The sequence below is a fragment of the Mustela lutreola genome, chromosome 14, assembly GCF_030435805.1.
Source record: "Mustela lutreola isolate mMusLut2 chromosome 14, mMusLut2.pri, whole genome shotgun sequence".
Lineage (NCBI taxonomy): Eukaryota > Metazoa > Chordata > Mammalia > Carnivora > Mustelidae > Mustela > Mustela lutreola.
The window spans coordinates 16350426-16370357 of NC_081303.1; the positions used below are offsets into that span (position 1 = coordinate 16350426).

The following is a 19932-nucleotide window of genomic DNA, read 5'->3' on the forward strand; positions in this document are numbered from 1 at the left end:
TAACTTTATACCAGTTTATTTTCCTAGAAATACAGTAATCCATTGAATGGATGTACCATTATTTAACCAGTCAATAATTTTTTTTGCTCTTTTAAACAGTTTTGTAATAAACACCTTGCAGCATGAGATCTTTGTACTTATTTCCAGTGATTTCCTTAAGATAAACTCCTAGAAATAGAATTGCTGATTAAAAGTATATGCAGAATATTAAGGCTTTTGTATGTGTGGTCAAATTCTTCTCCAAAAGGGTTGTACCGATTATACATACTCACTAGCACGATAAGTGGAGGTTCTCGGCTTTGCCAGTACTGTTTACCGATTTTCAAATCTTTACCAAAAGAATGAGCTCATTCTGCTCTAATTGTGTCATTAACATGGTTAATTTTTTACCTGTTTATTGGCTATTCTAAATCTCTTGCATGTTTAGTATATGTGCTGTCGAAACAGGCACTCTTTTGCGTGTTTAATCATGAAATATTTCAAAATTCAAAAACAGGACAGAAATCGGTTTCTGCATCCCCCTCTTTAATTTAGTCCAGTTTCTGTCTTCCTAAAGTACATACTTGGAATTAGTTCATTAATCTCACTTACTTAATGTAAGGTCTTTGTCTGCAAATGCTTTATTTCCGCTCTTACTCTTGGATTACAGTTTACATAAATATTGAATTCTAGGATGATAGTTCTTTTACTTCAGCAATTTGAAGGTACTTTTTTATTGTAATCTGACATCTGTTGTTGGTCTTGAGAAATCTGCCGACAGTCCTTTACGGGGAATCTGTCATTTCTTCTTGGTTTCTGTTGGAAGATTCTTGTGTGTTCATTTTACAGTTTCTCTGGATATGTCTAGATGTGGATTTCTTTTTTTTCCTGCTTTGGACTCACTGTGCTTATTAAATCTGTGGATTCATATCTTTACTGAATTCTGGAAAATTCTTAGCTATTGTCTCTTAGAATGTTTCCTCTCCCCAAGTCTCCAGTTCCTTGTGGCACTTTTCTGGACATACCTTTGGCCCTGTTCTCTCTTTCATCACTCTTAATTCCTCCACTAAGTAGATGTAACAATTGCTGCTTTTTAAAATTCCTGTTTGTCCCAGTACTTAAGATTTTCCTCTTTTCTCAAGATTTCTTTATGCATTACCAATATTTTTTGTTCTATTTTATCCAGTATTTCTGTGTTTATATAAGAGGTTTTTTGCATTATCTTACTCTACTGTTTGCGGCCGGTGCTGGTGGTGGTGGTTTGTTTCAATGTACTATGGGAGTTTCTCAAATTTTATTTCTAAGTAATATTTGGATATAATTTAAAAGAGCAGGAGAAGACAGAGGTTAATATTTTGGTCAGCCCAATACTATAGGTAAAATCTTTTCTTTTAAAATTGATGGGTTTTATTGTTCTTCTATATGGCTTAGCAGTTAAGAGCAAGATCTGTGGAATCAGACCTCTTGTAAGGTTCCAAACTTGTCTCTACCACTTATTAACAATGTGACTTAGGTAAGTCTTCGTCTCCTCGGTCTCAGTCTCCCCATCTGTAGCGTGGCAGCCTCAGAGAGTTGTTGCAACGACCAAATGAGGTACTCTGTGTCCTAAGTGGCATAGAGGAAGCTCTTAAAAGTACTAGGTATTATTAATATAATCATTTGTATTGATATACAACCATTTTCTTACTTGTTCCTTACCCTCCCGCCTGCAAACAGCCAGAGTCTAAATTATGTCAGTTAGAACTTGGGTCAGAAATTTGACTTGGTGCTAACTATGAAGATAATGGGTTTAAGTTGTGAAAAGGCCATTTTTTTATTAAAAATGTACATGCCCTGTAAAAATCTGCCACCTGTGCCTGGTCTAGCATTCTTAATAAAAGCACTTTGATTCAGAACAAGGAGACACTGTCACTTCCACCTAAAGAACCAAACAATATTAGTAGATTTAAATCCCAGAATGTTGTGGCTCCATCTTTCTATATTAGGTCATATAATATGTCAGCCATATTGTCAGGTTTTTTTGGTACAATTTTCTAACCAATTCCAGTATTTTCTTTCATCTCGCTGGTTCATCAACATGCAGTCCTGTGTGATAAAAGAAAAGATTATTAGCACAGAATTAAATCATGTAAAAACAGTTTAATTGGAAAAGGCACTCTGATGTGTGTAAGCATAAATACTGTGCTTCACAGCAGTTAAGAAAGAACTAGAGGAAACTCTTCACATAGTTGCCTGTTAAAGCATTATTGAAAAGGATTCCAGCAGCCCCTGTGGCCAGTTCAGATTAATCCAGTTGGTTATTTCTTAAACATCTGCTGTGTGCCAAGTGTGATACTCTGGGCACTGGGAATACACGAGTGAAACAAAGCAGACAAAATGCAAGGAGCTTTCATTGTACTGAGGAAGACAGATACATAAAATAAGTTAAATATATAGAGGCAATAAGGGAATATTGGGGGTGGCAGTTGAGAATTGAGAATGGCTGGGGGAGGTCTTGCCGAGAAGATGACACTTGTTTAAAGGACGGAGGGAAACAAAGTGAGCCAAGCACTCATCTAGGGGAAGAACATTCTGGGAACCATAAATAGGGCCGTGATGAGGAGGAACCAACAAAGGAGATGAGAAAGGAGCAGCCAGTGAGGTAGAAGAAAGCCAGGAGAGTGTGGGGTCTTGGAAGCCAGGTGAAAGCGTTTCCAGGAGGAAGGAGGAATTAACTGCATGGCTATAGCTAATTGGTCAGGTAAAATAAGAACTGAGGATTTACCGTGGCATTTAGCAATACGTAGGTCTTGACTGATCTTAACATTAATCTGAGTAATCTGGGATGTGTGAGGTCAACGCTGGGTTTCAGTAGCTTTCAAGAGGGAATGAGAGATTAGTGAGAGCAAAAGTGGATATTTCAAAGGCGTTTTTTTTTGGTAAAGTGAAAGATGGAGGGGGTCATGGTGACAAGGTAGGGGTCTTGTAGCTTGAAAGAAATATGCTCACAGGAAAAATTCGCTAGAGATAATGGGATGATGCAGAGGAGCGCGGAGGGGCTGCGGGAGCGGCGTTCCTGCGGCGGCGCGGGCCGTGTCTGCACCGCTGGCGGGTGCCCTCCGACGGAACCTTAGCACTTGTGACGCGAAAGACTTCTGTGTTCAGCGTTTCATGATACACAGTTGCTTCCTCCGAATGAACATGCAGAATAATTTAGGGACTCTTAATCCCAGCTCAGGTCTTGATCTCGGGGTGGTGAGTTCAGGCCCTACACTGGGCTCCACATGGGGCATGGAGCCTACTTAAAAACAGAGAGAGAGAGAAAGAAAATGTGTAATTGAGCTGTCCTTGCTCGGACCGGGAAGGTCCCTAATCAGTCTAACTATCCATGTATCTGTGGCATTATTTGAGGTGAGTAAAATATAAAGAATGTTTTTTGGACAGAAAGGCCTCCATTAGCCAAAAAAAGAAATCTTTCCTTCAGCTCCAGTTCCCACTCACTGTCCCGTTACCACTTCACAAGGACATCGATGAGTTTGTAACTTAGGTGAGCTAAGAATATGTCAGACTATTCTTAACCATGCATCCTCAAAGTGTGTATGTGTGGAATGAATGACAAGAAGTTAGACCAACTTTTGTATATCCTTTATACACAGTAGCCTTGGAAAATCTCTCTCCTGTAGGTAGAATTGCATTTAAAGGACAAATCCTGGAGTGAAAGCATCCAGCTAATGACTGACTCTCCTGTACAGCCTAAGATCTGATAAGGTGTGAGGTAGATAGCTCTTGAGTTTCTGCTTACTGTTGGAAAGTTCTTTCTCATAGTAAGCCTAAAAAGGTTTTAATATAACTAATTGGAACTTATTTCCACAGCTCTGGGGTTTTATAATAATTTTAATTCTTTCTTTATGCCTTTGAGGCAGCTCCCATGTTCTTCTAAGTCTTTCCTTCCCTGTTAAATGTTGGTATTCTGTGCTCTTGTCTGATAGTATTTTTAAGTTCCTTCAACATTTTCATCTTAACTTTTTTCAGTGTCCCCCTTTAGATACCATGCTCAGATTAACCATGTGATACTTGATCTATTGATTTATTAGTGCAGTCATATAGCCTCCTCTCTTTTTCCGTTAATGCAACTTATAACCACATTTGTTTTTTGACTATATGAGTCTCATGAGACTCAGAAAAACTTGGGAAAACCTCAAAACCAGAGGGCTTTTGTAGTTATTGGGGGGCCCAAGTACAGGACCTTATTCTTTTCTTCCATCATCTTGTTAAATTTGGCTCTTTGTTTCAAACTACCAATACATTTTTTAAATTTTTTTTATTTTTTTATAAACATATAATGTATTATGAGCCCCAGGGGTACAGGTCTGTGAATCGCCAGGTTTACACACTTCACAGCAATCACCATAGCACATACCCTCCCCAATGTCCAAAATACCAATACATTTTTGAGTGCGTTCTTCCAACATAGTTCTCTCTCTCAACCTTGATTACTTCTAAAATTCATCCAAGTCATGGCCAAAAATGATGAACTGGATACAGCTTTTTAGCACTCATTAAAAAAATCCATGTGCCAGATATTTAACCCATTCTATTTACACTGTCCTTGTCACTGGGAAACAGAGAGTACAGTTTTGCCGAATAATGAAATACCAGCAAGATGGATTGGGAGCACAGAGGAAAAAGCTCCTGAGTCTTTCAGTCAGAAACTTCCTTGCAGGTTGGTGGTAATTTTGTCCTTTAATCAAAAAAGCACAAATCTATTTCACTGACCTATTTCTGCTTCCCCGTCCTGTCTGCAAGGATATGGTGGAAGACCCGGCCCTATGCTTGCTGAAATCTGGCCACATTTCTTTCCTACCCGCCTCATACCCTGTCAAAATAAAAGAAAATGAAGTTAGACTTTTTAATGTAATGTAATTACATTAGACTAAAATTACATTAGTCTAAAATTAGACTTTTTAATGTAATGTACTTATATGCTATATATTAACTTAGCATGCGTATATGATGCGTGGGTAAGAGCAAGGGAAGTGTGGGATAAGACAGAAGAGGCTTCAGGACCCAGAACGGAAGAAGATGGAGGCACATCGGCAGGCCGTGAGAACCCCTTGATTGCTACATTTGCAGTTCGAAGTTGGGCTTTGTGCTTTTGGATGGCCAAAGCAAAACGGAAAGCATGATGTTGGTCCTCACCAGCTGAGAGAAAAGCGGTTCTTGCTCTGAGGAGGAGCAAAGCTTTTGCTAAACCTCACACGGCACAGTGAGGCCCATCGTCTGCGCGCCGAGACCGCGGATCTTGTCCCAAGCCTGTATGCTCCTGTGAGACCACCACCGATTTCGTCAGGACTGTGCTTCCTGAATCTTGTCAGTGGGGAGGAATTTGCTCAAAGAAAAGGTTTAATGTTAAAGGCAGAGAAAACCTCTAAAAAGGAAAGCCGGGCAACTTTGGACAAAATTCATGCGGATAGTAAAGCTTTGGGGGACAACCCTGTTAGCTTTCCCAGAACACGGTTCTCCCTCAAAACTGAGAAGTGTGAGAAGTGTGGCATTAGGCTGTTGCTTACAGCATCCTTCAGGAGAGCATCACCAGTTCCTTGGTAGGTTAATAACATTCCTTACACAGCCATACAGAATGATTCTTTGATCAAATAAATATAGAAACTCTGAATTAAACAAGTTTCTTTACCGGTGGACTTCTATTTAATAAGCTGATGTACAAGGTGAACCTCCCAGGTCGGGTTTTCTGAAACGTTATTTGGCCACGGAGCCCTTTTTGGTGGCATATCTGTTCATGGATCATAAGTTAGGGAACAAAGGAAATGGCTATTTGGCAAATCCTTCAAACACCCCCCTCCCCCAGAGAGCATGAGGCAGCCACCGTGTCATGTATTTGTCATCCCTGGCCAGGGGCACCTGTCGAACAAGGCTGTTCTTCCTTCTCCTGCTCTCAGACCCCAGGGCCATGGGCTCTCTCTCTCTCCTCCAAGAGTTTTCTCATTTACTCCTAACAGGAAGCAGAGTACTGTTCCCGTCTTTGCTTCCTCTACCTTTTTCAAGATGAGACTATGATCAGGGCAAGCCCGGCATTTGTGGTCACGTGGCTTTTTCGCCAAGTTAGACTTCTGGTTAGAGACCCTCTGTTGCTGCAGTTTGACTTCACTGAATTCCTCACTAGATTGGGGTTTACAGTCCACTTTCTGCTCCTGGCCTCTGTGCCACACACAGTCTCATTGTGTTCTGTACATCTCTTACGTGTTTTTACAAGCAGTCTTTAGAAATTATAAACAAGCAAAAAATCTTGGACAAATAAAATCATAAACAACAATGTATTTTTAAAATACTCTAATGAATATTTAAACTTCATTCATTTATTTATAATACTCTAGAATCACATTCAGTGTTTTCTTTGGATATATGCATTTTATATTTGTAAATCCATATATCTAATAATTTACATGCTTCTCTCCCCCTTAAATCTTTACACATGTTCGCCTATATTGTCATAGACAACAATATGCTTGTAAACCTTAATATCTATAAAATGCTGGAATATTGTCAGATTCCATTTTGACAGGTTTGAAGCCACTTTTATTCGTCAGTTGAGTCTTTTCAAACTTCTTGCAATTTTAAAAGGGGTAGTGATAATCATATAAACTACCTTTTTCTCTGATTGCCATGGGATGGAAATATGATTAATATGAATTATACAATGATAATATCAATACAGTTAGTTTCCTAGCTTTTATGTGACAGTAATTTTCTAACCTTCCTGTTCTCTAAATCCTAGGTCCAGGAGCTCCATGAGGAGGAGGCACAGTGGGTGAACTATGACGAGGATGAGTTGTGTGTGAAGATGCAGCTAGCCGACGGGATCTTTGAGACCTTGATCAGAGATACTATTGATGTTCTGAATCAGATCACTGAGAAACAGGGGAGAATGCTACTTGTGTGACATCTTGCAAATAAACCGAACACTGAGTGCTAACATGAGTCCTGGGCCTTTCTGCCTCCTGATACACACCCCATCTCCATCATAGCAAGAGTGCTTCTGGACTTGTTACCTTTCCTTAAAGACTGCTGGTTCGGAATTCATGGGACAGTGCGGTGTATCTGGTAGGACAGCCTTTGCCTTTAGAGACTGTCTGCTGGATTAGTTGGTGATTTTCGGTGGGCAGGGCTGCACTCCTGACGTTGACACACAGTATAATCCTCCACCTCTTGTTACCACCCCTACTGGGTCTCAGATGCGGGCTGAAAACACCAGACTTACCTCTTAGCTGAGACGAGGCTAACACTTCGTTGAGTCTGAAGTCGGGCAGGAGAGGTATATAGAATTCTGTGTCCTACCATTTTTTGAAAAGTAACCCTGGTCTACACCATGAAAGTCATAAATGGACATTATAGTCTCCAAACAGTATTAAACCCCTCACCACTTCCAAATAGGCAAGTCTAAGAATGTGTGCCTATTTCACATTCTGGAATTCATTTCAGTTCTTTTTGAAGACCATTTTCTTCCATTACTGCAGTTGAGAAGCACCAAGTGGACTGTCGAGTTAACAGAAATCCATGGTAGCCCTGCTTTCTGAGCACCATCTAAAGAATTTAAACCTTTGCGTTATTTTTAGTTTTCTCTGTTTGGGCATGAGAACGAAGAATGCCCCCCACTGAAGACTGGACCCAAAGGACAGATGCAGGGCTGGTTCTTCTACCCCTTCTTCTCTCCCTGCACTTTTCTTACTCCTTCTGAACCTCTACCAGCTGCTCCTAGAGTCACAGATCTCAGGACCATCTCAGGCATCCAGGCATGGCAGAAGTGGAAATCATTCATTTTGGCCTTCAAACTTTCAACTCCCATCTCTCCCCAAGAAGTCAGAGACGCTGTTACTTGAATGATTTAGGAAATGAGTGTGTGCACCAAAGACAAAAAGATATTGTCTATTTGTGTGCTTGTTCTATGCGATGGAACATTTTAAAATTTATTCTGAGATCAATTATTAAGTTGAAAATGTGTGTCCCTATTCAGAAGTGAAAGATTCTTCTTGTAATAGTAAAACTTCCGTCTTGAAGCTTCTGTGGTTCTTAGTCTTTTGCACAGGAAATCTACGGTTTTAACAAACCCATACACATATCGAAGAAGGCAGTTTAATTCCGTGAAAAGAAGATGAGCTTTTCCAAGATCACCTGCTGTAGCAGGAATGGAATAAGCTATTTCAAGACACTGTAAAACTCAGTTCTGCCTCTCTTGCATCACTGCTTCTCACAACTATTACCTGTACCTGAAAACAAATACAGAGACTCCAGCTGCTGCATTAGAGCATATGTGATGCTCTCTGGGACCTCAGTACCCTGCCTTCTTGACTGGTTTCTCTTAATCAGTCCTGTCCTTCTTCAAGTAATCTAGAAGAATGTGGAAAATCTTAGGCGTGAATGTAAATGCCTTAATATTGAAGGTCCTGATTAGAAGCATGATATAATAAGACATCCATCCACTGGATTCATTTTTGCAAATATCCTGGAATGTTATAGCTTCAAAATATGTTAGAAAAACCCCAAAGATGGTATAATCTTTAAGTGTGCACGTTCGTTCATTTCTGCAACTTTCCTCCCAACCTGCCTTTGCGTCTCAGATGTTTCACTATGCACACTGCCATTCCGCCTTGGTTTCATCTTGTCATTATGAGAAACTTACCGAAATAATCATTGGAATATTTGCATTTTGCACAATGACTGGTATGATAGCTCTTGACGAATAAGGAAAGCACTGAAATGTGGTGATTGGGTCTCGGGAAATGCACAGATTGATGCATTGCCAGCATTTCTTCTGGGCTTTTGCTGTTGAGCTCTAGTCTTGTAGCCATAATGAGCAGATCGACTAAGAGAAGCTAGGGTTTCTTGGGGTTATTAACCAGTAGTGTGGAGATGTTGTTTTCACGTTGGCCAGGGAAAAGCAAAGGCCTTTCTTTTTAGTTCGTGTTATTTGGAAGACAGAAAAACATCTTGTCTACACCCTCTGGCTGTTTGTAGGATTACATTGTCCTTATGATACTGAAACTTTACAGCTGCTATAAATTTTTTATAAGTGAATATGAAAATAATATAATAGGAATATAGGTTGTTTTTCTACATTCTCATTATTTGGACCTAAATCAATTTTTAATAAGAAGATTAATCTTTACTCTTTATGACATTATGATTCCAGAAAAGGAAAAAAAAAAAAGATTTAATTAAGTGTGTAGAGTCGGGTCTCCAGACTTGGGGTTCTGTAGTGAGGATATGGCTGGGACCACATATTGGCCCCCGCCGCGTGCTCCCACCGTCTCCTGTCTTCAGAATCCCGGGCTTTGGCCGAGAGGCAGCAGTCGGTCCGTCTTACTCCTTGTTAGAAATGGTCGTCCGTAGGTTGGTAGCAGCAAACAGAGGAATCTATAATTAGCAGATTTCTTATTATTTTAACTATTGGATAGAATTGAAAAGATGTTTAGTGTTAGCATTAGGACTGGTGACGGTGGATCCCCAGCCACTCGTTCCATACTGGGATCTTTTTAATCAAGCTCTGCCTCTTAACCAAGAATCTAAATACTCCCTCTTTCTAATCTTTGTTCCTTCTCCCCACGCTCCCATCCTCTTTCACCTTCTTCATAATTCCTCTAAGAAGAAGATCTTTGCATCAGCAGTAATATCTTTTAGAATAGCACTATCAGAATTTAGTAGTAAACCAACATAGAGGCTTCAGATTTCGTTCTGAGTCCAAAATAATTTGTGCTACCCGGGGTGCTGACCTCTGGGTTAAACAAGTACAGGGTATAGATTCCCTCTTCAGGTCTAAACAGGAATTTTTATTCTAGGGAAAAGTGGGAAGAGCTCAAAAGTAGTTAATAAGGAAGGTAATTGGTTTTTCTTTTACCCAAAAGAAAAGAAAATTCCTTCTGTGACTACTGGTCTCTGAGAAATTATCTTTCAAAAGAGATTTCATGCTCATAAGAGTGTTGTGGCCTATTGATAAAAACAATTTTGTTCACTTTCTTGTCTTGAAAAAAGTGGCCTTAGCTTTTTGCAATACTTGAATAAAGTGTGTCCTCGCACAGCATTAGAGACTCATAACTTTTCTGCAAGAAGTTCAAACTTAACATCTTCTTTTACTACCTTAAGAATACTAGTGAAGAAAACATTAATTCAAAGAGCAAATGATAGAAACTACAATGATGTTTAATGCAAATTGTAGGAATTTACATGTTTACAAATCATCTTGAACTGGTTGTGCAGCAATTCAATAAAATATCTTTGTATTACAAAAATGTGAAGAAAACAATGTAAACTGATGTAAAGGAGGTACTGTCATTTTAACCTATCTGTGTTTAATAGCTTTTCCTTCCGGACTTTGCAAAGCCTTCTCGGTAAACACATTGCAAAGCGTTCTCTGGGAGGCCTGGCCTCCGTGTGTGTACTGTACTGTGCAGACATGAAAAACAAACCCGTTTACTGTGTATGTGTAAATAGCCGCTCATCAGGCCGTTTTCAGCCAATAGTCCCATCCGGTGCAGCTTTGCACAGAAGACTTGGGGTGTGGTTTGTAAGTATGATCTGTAAAATAACTGGGATGAGTTCCCGTGTATACCTGTGTAAATAGATTTGTTAACTGAAATGTACTTTAAGAAAAGATAAAAATCTGTAAATAAACTGATTTATAAATTAAGTTTGTGTCGCGTCTCCGTTTTTTCACCTTCCGAGTCGAGATCAGAAGCCAGTCCCCGTGAAGTTGCGTGTCGGCTCGCAGAGGACGTGCGCTCGGGCTGCGGGGTCGGGGGACCTGAGGGGAGAGGCCGTCCCCTCCGCTCGTAAAGGCCGTCGCCCCAGACACCCGAACAGCCTGGACGTTTGTCACTCGTGTGTGCGATCCAGGAGCACACCTTCACGTTCTGAGCACTGTGCCGAGTTCTGGGGAGGAAGTGGAGGCACAGCCATGGCCCCTGATCCCGTGGAGCTGAAAGTCTAATGAAAAAGTCATCGAAACAGAATTTCAAAAACAATACATGACGAATCGCAGTTAAGTGCTGGAAACGAAGCACGCGCAGGATTTGAGAATATATAATAAAAAGAACCCAGCGGGTGGGGATGGGTCTGAGAATGGCTCCCTGGCAAATTATAACTCTGTGTTTGCTCTTGATGGGCTTCTTGCCTGCAATTCATGGCAAACAACGTTTCCCCCAGATGACTTATTCTGATCACCCTTGCAAAATAACATACAGAAAAGTCACATGCAATTAAGTGGGCCACAAAAAAGCAGCCATCCGATGACTAGGTGTGGAGGCTATAATTTATTTCTAGAAATACAAGCTTGGAGAAGAATGGAGCTAGAGATCTAGAAGAATAAATGAATTTCCAAGATGGAAACGTATGGCACTTGGGAATGAATCTCTCTAGCCCTCCAGAGTGGAAGTAGCCGCCATGGTCTTGCCTGAATTGCTCTAGCTCTAGGAGCCTCCTGGTGGCCACCCCTGGTGTGCTTTTAACCCCCGCAGAGCCGTGAATATTAATTCTCAGAAGAGGACCGACCCCAGATTGCTACAGATTCTAAGACATCCTTCTGACTCCTAGAATAGATCTATGAGTGCCCATTACGTGCCAGATACTGTGGTGCTAAGTAGACACAACAGTAATGACAGGTTGAACCTTGGGGGGGGGGACCCAAATATCTTTTTCCTTGAATCCAAATATGTGCAAATGGTAGCTGGCACTGGTAGACGGCGGAGCTAAGGATGGTGGGCCCACAGCGGTGAGATCTGCAGTGGGCAGTGCCTGCTGAAGTGAATGCTGAACTAGCCAGTCTCTCCAAAATCCCAGAAAAGCTCAGAAACCGAAGGTGGTGACTGCCACAGAAGAAGGTGTGAAGCGGGGGGACTGTTCCACCATTCACTCTTGGCCTACGTGAGGCCAAGGTTAAAAGGCAGGTAAGTGGCATCTGGGGGTAGAGAGCAGGGCCATGAGATGAGGTCACTGGGCACAGACAGCAGCACCCCAGGCTCAAGTGGGACAGAGTCTCCCTACAGCCAGAGAGGAAAGGAAGGGCACAGGAGCCAGCCCCTTGCTATGCGTGGGTTCCCCATGGCCAGCAGGTGCACTCCAAAGCCCAAGGGGGAGGTGTGACTGCACAGACCCCATAATGTGCCCCCAGGAAGTTACCAGGACCCACCCCATGGGGTCTGAAATACAGCTGGGGCTGGGCCCGAGGGCCAGGGTCACATGTGCTTAAGCAGAACAAAGGGGCACACCGTGGGAGTCTGGAGGAGGGAAATGGATTCCCACAGGAGCTGATAGCCCAGCACAGGCTGTGAGCACCCTATCTCTTGGTTAAGGAAGTGTGCCAGGTCCAAGGCTACTTCTAGGAGACTGTGCAGGAGGCAAAAAGCTGTATGATTGCCTTTCCCAACAGCCCACCCCACCTACCCTGCTCAGCCACTGGAATAGCAGGCAAAGCGCATCGAATCTGGAAGGACCATGGTTTACCTCAAACGTGTAGGTGGAACTGGGACCGTGGGCCCCTGAACGACACATATGAACAGAGTTCACAGCGCCTTCCTGTCATTTTGAGACATTTACCAGAGTCCCTGGGAGAACCAGGCCCCGTTCACTCTGCAGGCCTCTCTGGTCCTCAACCAGAAACTTCTGGCTCCAGGCCGAAGCCAACGGAAGAGCTTGAACAATGAGTCTGATAACCACCCCACCGAGCACAGGGCTTCTCCTTCCCCCCGTAGTGCTGCAGCCACAGCAAGAGGCGTTGGCAAGGACACAAGAGCCAGCCTGTCCTGCCCGCAGATAATTAAAGGCTGTTCGGGTGCCCATTGCTACCTGGGCCAGTGAGTTTGGTGATTCTTGTTGGTCTAGAGGACAGTCCAAGCGGTCGTGTACCAGCCAAGCCATTAAAATGGGAACGTGAGACAAAAGGATCTTTGTTCTAGGATGACAAATGAAGCATGGTCTGAGCCCGCCTCCTGCTCCCACGGCCGCGCCCTTCACCGGTGCTGCGTGGTGGTGCCGGGCACCGCGGAGGCTTCCGTGGGAGTGAACAGAGGACAGGTCAACGTTCCCACGTGCATCCCGAGGTCGGAGATGCTCTTGTCTCCTGCCTCCTTGGGATCCAAAGCCCGTTGCATAACCCGAGTCTTCTTCCCAGTCATCCAACTTGGGGAGCGAAGTCACGGTCTGAATGAACTCACAGATCTTCTAACATCGCCCACTCGAGTCGGAGGTCCCAGCACGACCAGGAGAACCCAAGGGACCTGATGATCTTTCATCTCTTCCCCCATTTCCCTGATGTCCCCTGTTGTGACACACCTGTTGCCTCCAGGTTAGGACTGAGAGGCCGTACCCTGACACCACGTGGCGCTGGTGACAAGTCACACCTCGAGAGCGTTTCCCGGGGGGAGAAAAGAATTGTCACTTATACCGAGGTTGGGATTCTGCCAGAGCAGCCTCACTGGGCCGCTGCCTGGCCTTCCGCCCACCCCCAAGTATCGCCTGTCATGGATCAGAGCCCACTGGCAACTATTCAATGCCTTTTCTTTTTTTCTTTTGTTAAGATTTATTTATTTAAGAAAGAGAGAGAGAGCAGGGGGAGGGGCAGAGGGAGAGAATCTCAAGCAGACTCCCCTCTGAGCGCGGAGCCCCAGGTGGGGCTGGATCTCACGAACCTGAGATCAGGACCTGAGCTGACATCAGGAGTTGGCCACTCAAGCCACCGAGCCAGCCGGGCGCCCCTGCTCCCTGACTTTTCTTAAGTGGAGGCACCGTCTGGTAAGTTGGGGGTTTTTTATGGCCTTTGCATAGCTGTTGCTTAAGCTGTTCACTGAGGTGTTTGCCCCCAGTCTGTCTGGGGTGCTAGGGAACACGAAGGGCCTACCTCGGTCACAGGAGCAAGTCCAGCACTGTATTTGTTCTGGGCTGTGACTGTGGTGTCGTGATCAGATGGGAACTTTGTTGACCACCTGGACGTGCGGCAACAGTTGTTGTCTAGATGCACCACGTGATGAGCACCACTGGAAACCACAGCTGGGGGCTCGTGGTCCAATGGGGTCCATCTGCCGCGTGTGTGAGGCCCAAGCCCGCTGACATGGCCGTGCTCAGTCTATTCCTCGGTCTGCATCCAGGGCAGGAGTCACACGCAACAACTCTGTTGTTTCCTTTGGCCTTCGGTTTTGGGGGCTGAGCCGTTGTGATTTGGTCCATTTTTGTATCTGAGGTAGACTTCGTGTTCCATCCTGTGTGGACCCAACAGGGGATCATGGCGGTTTGCCAAGCACGTTAGGTGAGCTCGTAAGTTCTGTTCGTGTTTTTGTTGTTGTTGTTGTTCATTTTTTTTTAATGATTGTTATAGGCATTAATATGAGTGGTGAATAGGGTTGGCTTTTTGGTTTTTCCAGTCCACAAGCTGTTGCCACAATCCCTGTCCCTACACAGGGGGAGACTTTGCATACAGCTCCCTGGTTTGTAACGGCCCACGAGTCTATGAACTAGTAGTGGAGACTTGCTCAGGGATTGTCTGGGCAGCCATCGTAACGCAGTTCGCCCCATTGGGCAGGATAGCCTTCTCTGGTCTCAGCTGAAAAGTGGTCATCCTTGGAGGAGGCGGCCACAGTGACCCAGACGACTCTCCCGGCTTTGAGCTTTTTTTTTTTTTTTCCGGCTTTGGGCTTTGAGCTCTGCGCTGGGACATCTTTGAACTGAGGCCCTGCTTCGTAAAGGGAGGGGGAGGGGTAGCCCCTAGGGCTGGTTAGCTGCCTCTGGCAGAGCAGCTACTTGTTTATGGGGTTGCCTGGCCCCCTGTGGCCCACGTGGGCTTGAACTTGGTTGTCCTAGTTTTACTTAATGATGGAACTTTGTTGAAGCTGTCCTGTTTTATTTGTGGGATTAGTGGGGACCCACATGAGGAGGGGCAGCTGAGGTCTTATGTTCCCACAAGCTGTCAGGCTTCCGTGGTCAGGCTTTTCAGTCAGGCCCAACTTTAGGCTAGAAGTCTCCATGAGAGGGGAGGATGCCTGGCAGCTGCCTCAAGTAATTTATGGGTCCAAGACCCACGAGACCAACGCACCTCAACAGCAGGCTCTTGTTATCACAGGTTCTAGCAGACACAGGGAGGGGCGGAGGAAACCTCTCATAAGGCTGGTGGGCTCCCTGGCCCAATGGCAGGGCCCTGTATGCTGCACGGCCTCCGGGACCTGCTGTTGTCAGAGGCCCCCATCAAGGGAGCCACAGCGTGGGTAACCTTGACTAAAGGGACCAAAGGAATATCCATATGTATGTGTGTTTTTAAATAGCTACATAGGCCTGCCAGTCATTTAGTGTCTTTTCGTTGGTAGGAACCGTCTAGGACTGTAACTTTTGTTTCATCTTGTCAGGAATGTGCTTCTGCTGATGGGCCTATGGGGCCTACTGGGCCCCCTGGAGCTGCCGCTGATGAGCGGTCCTGAGCCTTCCCAGGGTGGATGGCCCAGGCCATGTGTGTCATAGAACCCATGACCCTACATGGCGTCTGGCCAGCTTGTTCCTGAGGGAGGCCGGCAGGCAGGCTGTCCCCAACCTAGCGGATGATGAGCCCCTCCGAGAGTAACTGGGCTTGTACAGATCTAGCCCTACTGGCTGCTGGCCTGTGGCAAAGGGGTTGAGGTCTCCCTGTGGAGGCACAGTGAGGGTAAGCTGTAGGCCGTTCTGTGGGAATGCAGACTGGTCTGGATCCGAATCCTGCTCAGGGACTGAGAAGACGACACTGGCCAGAACAGTAACAGCACCCCCGTCTCCCGTGTGCACTTGGTATCACCACCCAGGGGACAGCAGTGACGTCAGGTTCTGAGGCGCCAAGGGTGGCACCTCAGCCTTCAACATGTAGCAACCCGCTGCTGGCCTCCAGGCTCCAGATGCATTTTTAAGGGACCAAACTTGAGTCGTTAAGTTGCAACAAAGTGCTATGTCTTATTTCCACCTGCAGCAAGACCTGAATTAATGTGCGGGGTGGTTGGGTTTTTTTTTCCACTTGGTATGTGGTTACTTCTCTTATGGAATATTCCAACGGGGTTTGGGTAATTTAGGTGGCAGGAAGGAGTGGCTGTCCTGTGGTTATGGGCTGAGTTCTTTGCCATGAAGGGGCACACACCCTCAGAGGGCAGTGACACTGTGTGGCAAATGTGGGCCCAAACGCCAATGTCTAGAACACGCCGTGGTGGGAACCGTGGTCACTGGCACCCAAAATGGCCCAAAGGGCCTCACCCATAAGTGCATGTGAATCCAGCTGCCACGGGTCACCACATTTGTCCCCAGACTCCTCAGTGTCATTAATTAACCATCACCACTTCGGGGGACCTGTCCTCATTGTCCTCTGGGCACCAGTCTCTGAAAGTTCCATAGAATCTGAGTCCTTTTCTCTTTCTTATCCCGACAGGGCTATGGCGCTGGTGGGGACGCAAGGACTCGGCCCCATCCTTAACTGCGCCATTCGACCTCGGACATTTGGGTTTCAGTGCTCCTTTAGCAAACAGACACACGAACTCCCCTGGCTTTTGTCCACGTCCTTGTTTCAATTTTTGTGTTTTATGTTCAGGGAAGGACCTCGTTTGTAACAGTTTGGGTCCAGCAATGCCATCGGTTTTTGTGTTAAGAGGAAAGAGGTCTTATTTGAGGCCTGCAAGTGACTCAGACCTGGCCCAGCTCCTGCACGGGGGCTCCTGCGTGCACCCGGACCTCCCTGGGACATGGTCTGTGCCCTGGGAAGCGGGCAAGTTGGACCCAGGCATGGTTTTCCTACTCCTTCTAGGGCTCCTCTCCTGACCTCCACTCCAACACATCTCATCAACCCATCAAGGTTCACAGGGAGATTCTGGGGCCGCAATCACCTCTGTTGGCAGGCCAGAGTGTTCCTAACCTGCCTCAAGAGCCTCCGCAGCCCCCAGGGAGCCAGCATCAGTGTGGGATGGGGACTGGGGGACACGTTCTTCCGTTCCTGCTGCTCCTACCGTGCCACGGCAGGAAGTGTTCTCAGCAGCCCTGCTCAGAGCACCACACGTGAGCCCCCATTCACTGGCTGGCCAGCCTACACCCGGCCAAGGTTAAAAAGCAGGTATGTGGCACCCAGGGAAGAGAGCAGGGCCATGAGATGAGGTCACTGGGCACAGACAGCAGCACCCCAGGCTCAAGTGGGACAGCGTCTCCCTACAGCCAGAGAGGAAAGGAAGGGCACAGGAGCCAGCCCCTTGCTATGCGTGGGTTCCCCATGGCCAGCAGGTGCACTCCAAAGCCCAAGGGGGAGGTGTGACTGCACAGACCCCATAATGTGCCCCCAGGAAGTTACCAGGACCCACCCCATGGGGTCTGAAATACAGCTGGGGCTGGGCCCGAGGGCCAGGGTCACATGTGCTTAAGCAGAACAAAGGGGCACACCGTGGGAGTCTGGAGGAGGGAAATGGATTCCCACAGGAGCTGATAGCCCAGCACAGGCTGTGAGCACCCTATCTCTTGGTTAAGGAAGTGTGCCAGGTCCGACACTCATTCTTGGGTGACCCTGTAGGAGGCGAGAAGCTGCGCATGGCCGCCTCCCCCAACAGGGATGAAAAGAGAGAACTTGGCTGAATTCTGAAAGGAACACCTAGACCTCCATGGTACCCATGCCTTTCCAAAGGATGCAGGTCACTGCCAATCCCCTCTCAAATGCTCTCAGGAAATCATTTATTCTCTGGAGAAACTGAACCAGAGTGTCCCTGAACTAGAGGGCTCCAGGCACAACAAAACACAACCATAGGCAACACACTGACAATAAAAATTGAAGTCTGTGGATCGAATGGAAAGATCTAGGCTTATCCAGGACCCCCTCCTCCAGGAAGAAGACTGGAGGTCCCTCCTTTGAAAAAATAGAGTGGCTTTGAAGGAAAGTCCTCTAGGTACAGACATGGGGAATTCCTCTAGAAAAGAAGTTGGTTTGTTCCCTGATCTCCTTCCAGGGAAGCTGACGAGGCAAAAGTCCCACACGTGTCCTCTGAGTTACTCATCCACATGTTAGCGCATCACCCAGATGTGAACAAACAGCCAGCCATCTCAAGACATTTGAGGAGAGCCACCTAGATGAGCCAGACTGAACCGAAGAGAAAAAAAACAAACAAGGCTTCTGGTAAAACAAAGCATGGCACAGAAGGAATCATAAGACACAAAAACCACAATTAAAATGAAAACCCTCAGACAGCTCCACAATATCGTGTCCACGAAATAGGAACAGGACACTCCAAAGGAGTAATGAATTGGAGAACTACACGAAGCTCTTGAATATTACACTACAGCAGCCATAATTTAAAATTCAGCAAAACGTTAGCAAAGTTGAGGAAACATTCTAAAAGGTAAAACAAAAAGGTACATAAAATAGAAGAGAAACAGATTAAGTTAGAGAACCAGCCCAGGAAATCCAGCATCTAATTAATTGGAATCTAACAAAAACAGAGAAAACAGGAAGAAATTAGACAAAGCAAAGAATTCAGAACTTAACCTATGTGAGTCTGCCATTGGAAACAGGCCAATGAGAGGCTCTGCACGAGAAACAACCCCCAGCAAGGCCTATCCTGGGGAGATATCAGAACTCTGCAGGCAAAGAAAAGGGCCAGAAATAAAAATGTCATCACTCTCCTAAACGGAAACATTGGAGACTGTAAGAAAACACAGCAGAATTTTCAAAAATCAAATGAAAATCATTTTCATCCAGAAGTCTACACTTGGCCAAATCCTGAATCAAACGTTAAGGTAGAATATGAACACATCCTTTCTCGGGGTGAGGGTGGGGAGCATAAACCCTGAAAGATGAAGTCTTGAGATCCAGAAACAGGGGCTCCACCCAGAAGCCTGTGAAGGAAATCCCCAGGATGACTTGGAAGGCATTCCCGGGATGACGGCTCTCTGGCACACCTAGAGAGACGTCGGTCCAGATCAGAGGCGGGGTGAGGGGGGCTGTGCAGAGAGCTCCAGCAGGAATGTCCCCAGGAAGCAAGGAGGTGGAAGAGCGGGGAACAAATAGCATAAGTTTTGACAACATGAAATTTTATTGAGAAGCCGTAGGAGAGCGAGGGAAAGATGGAGTGATAGGTTCAAAGAATGAGTAATGAAGAAAGGAGGAGAAGCAAAGCATTGCGTGAGTAAGAAAATTATAATGCACTCCCTGGTTTACCTAGGAACAATATTTATAGTTACAATAATGTAAATACTGTGATATCACTAAATTGAGAGGATGAGGAAAGGGAATGGAGGTATCAAGAGAGCTAACCCTACACCTACCCTCTAGCATGATGATTAATTTTAGCTAGGCCATAGTATCCAGATATTTGATCAAACACCAGTCTAGGTGTTTCTATGAAGATATTTTTATATGAGACTAATATTTAAGCCAGTAGGTTTTAAATAAAACAGGTTACCCCCTTCATAACGTCCAAAGTGTGGTGGGCCTCGTTCAATCAGGTGAAAGTCTTAATAAGAACGAGGTTCCACAGGGGAGAGAAAATTCTGCCTCCAGACTGACTTTGGACTTGAGCCACAATATCAGGTCTTCTCTTGGTCTCCAGCTACCAGATGCTCTGCTTGCCAGCCCCTATAAATCCCAAGAGCCAATTCCTTCTTTCTCAATCTCTCACACTTCCCAGGTATGCCCTCGGTCCGCTGTTCTCTCTCCACGCAATTCATTGGTTCTCTTTCTCTGACTTCTACAGGAAGTCAATAGCTAAAGTATAAAACTAGTGATTAAAAATTAGCATATTTTCTTGAATACAGAAGTCAAGACCAGAGCAAAGATGCCGAAATGAAGTGATTAACCAGGGGGCCTCTGGAAGAAGAGAGAAATGGCGCTGAAAACTACTTGTGTTTTCTGTGTTTACGCATGTTGCTTAATAGCCTTTTTTGCTATGCACAAGTATCACCTTGAAAATAAAATTAACATTCCCTCCACCAAGAAGT

General features: G+C 45.2%; 1 protein-coding gene across 7 annotated transcripts in view; it reads left to right on the forward strand.

Annotated features, from left to right (window-relative positions):
* The window catches only part of CEP350 (centrosomal protein 350), a 154695-nt gene extending 144038 nt beyond the window's left edge, over window positions 1-10657 (forward strand). For all 7 annotated transcript variants that reach the window (XM_059146956.1, XM_059146962.1, XM_059146961.1 and 4 more), the window contains one exon: window positions 6752-10657. In XM_059146956.1, the coding sequence (XP_059002939.1) occupies window positions 6752-6916 (165 nt within the window). In that variant the 3' untranslated portion in view covers window positions 6917-10657. The remainder of the gene's footprint in view (window positions 1-6751) is intronic.
* Window positions 10658-19932: the final 9275 nt, after the last annotated feature.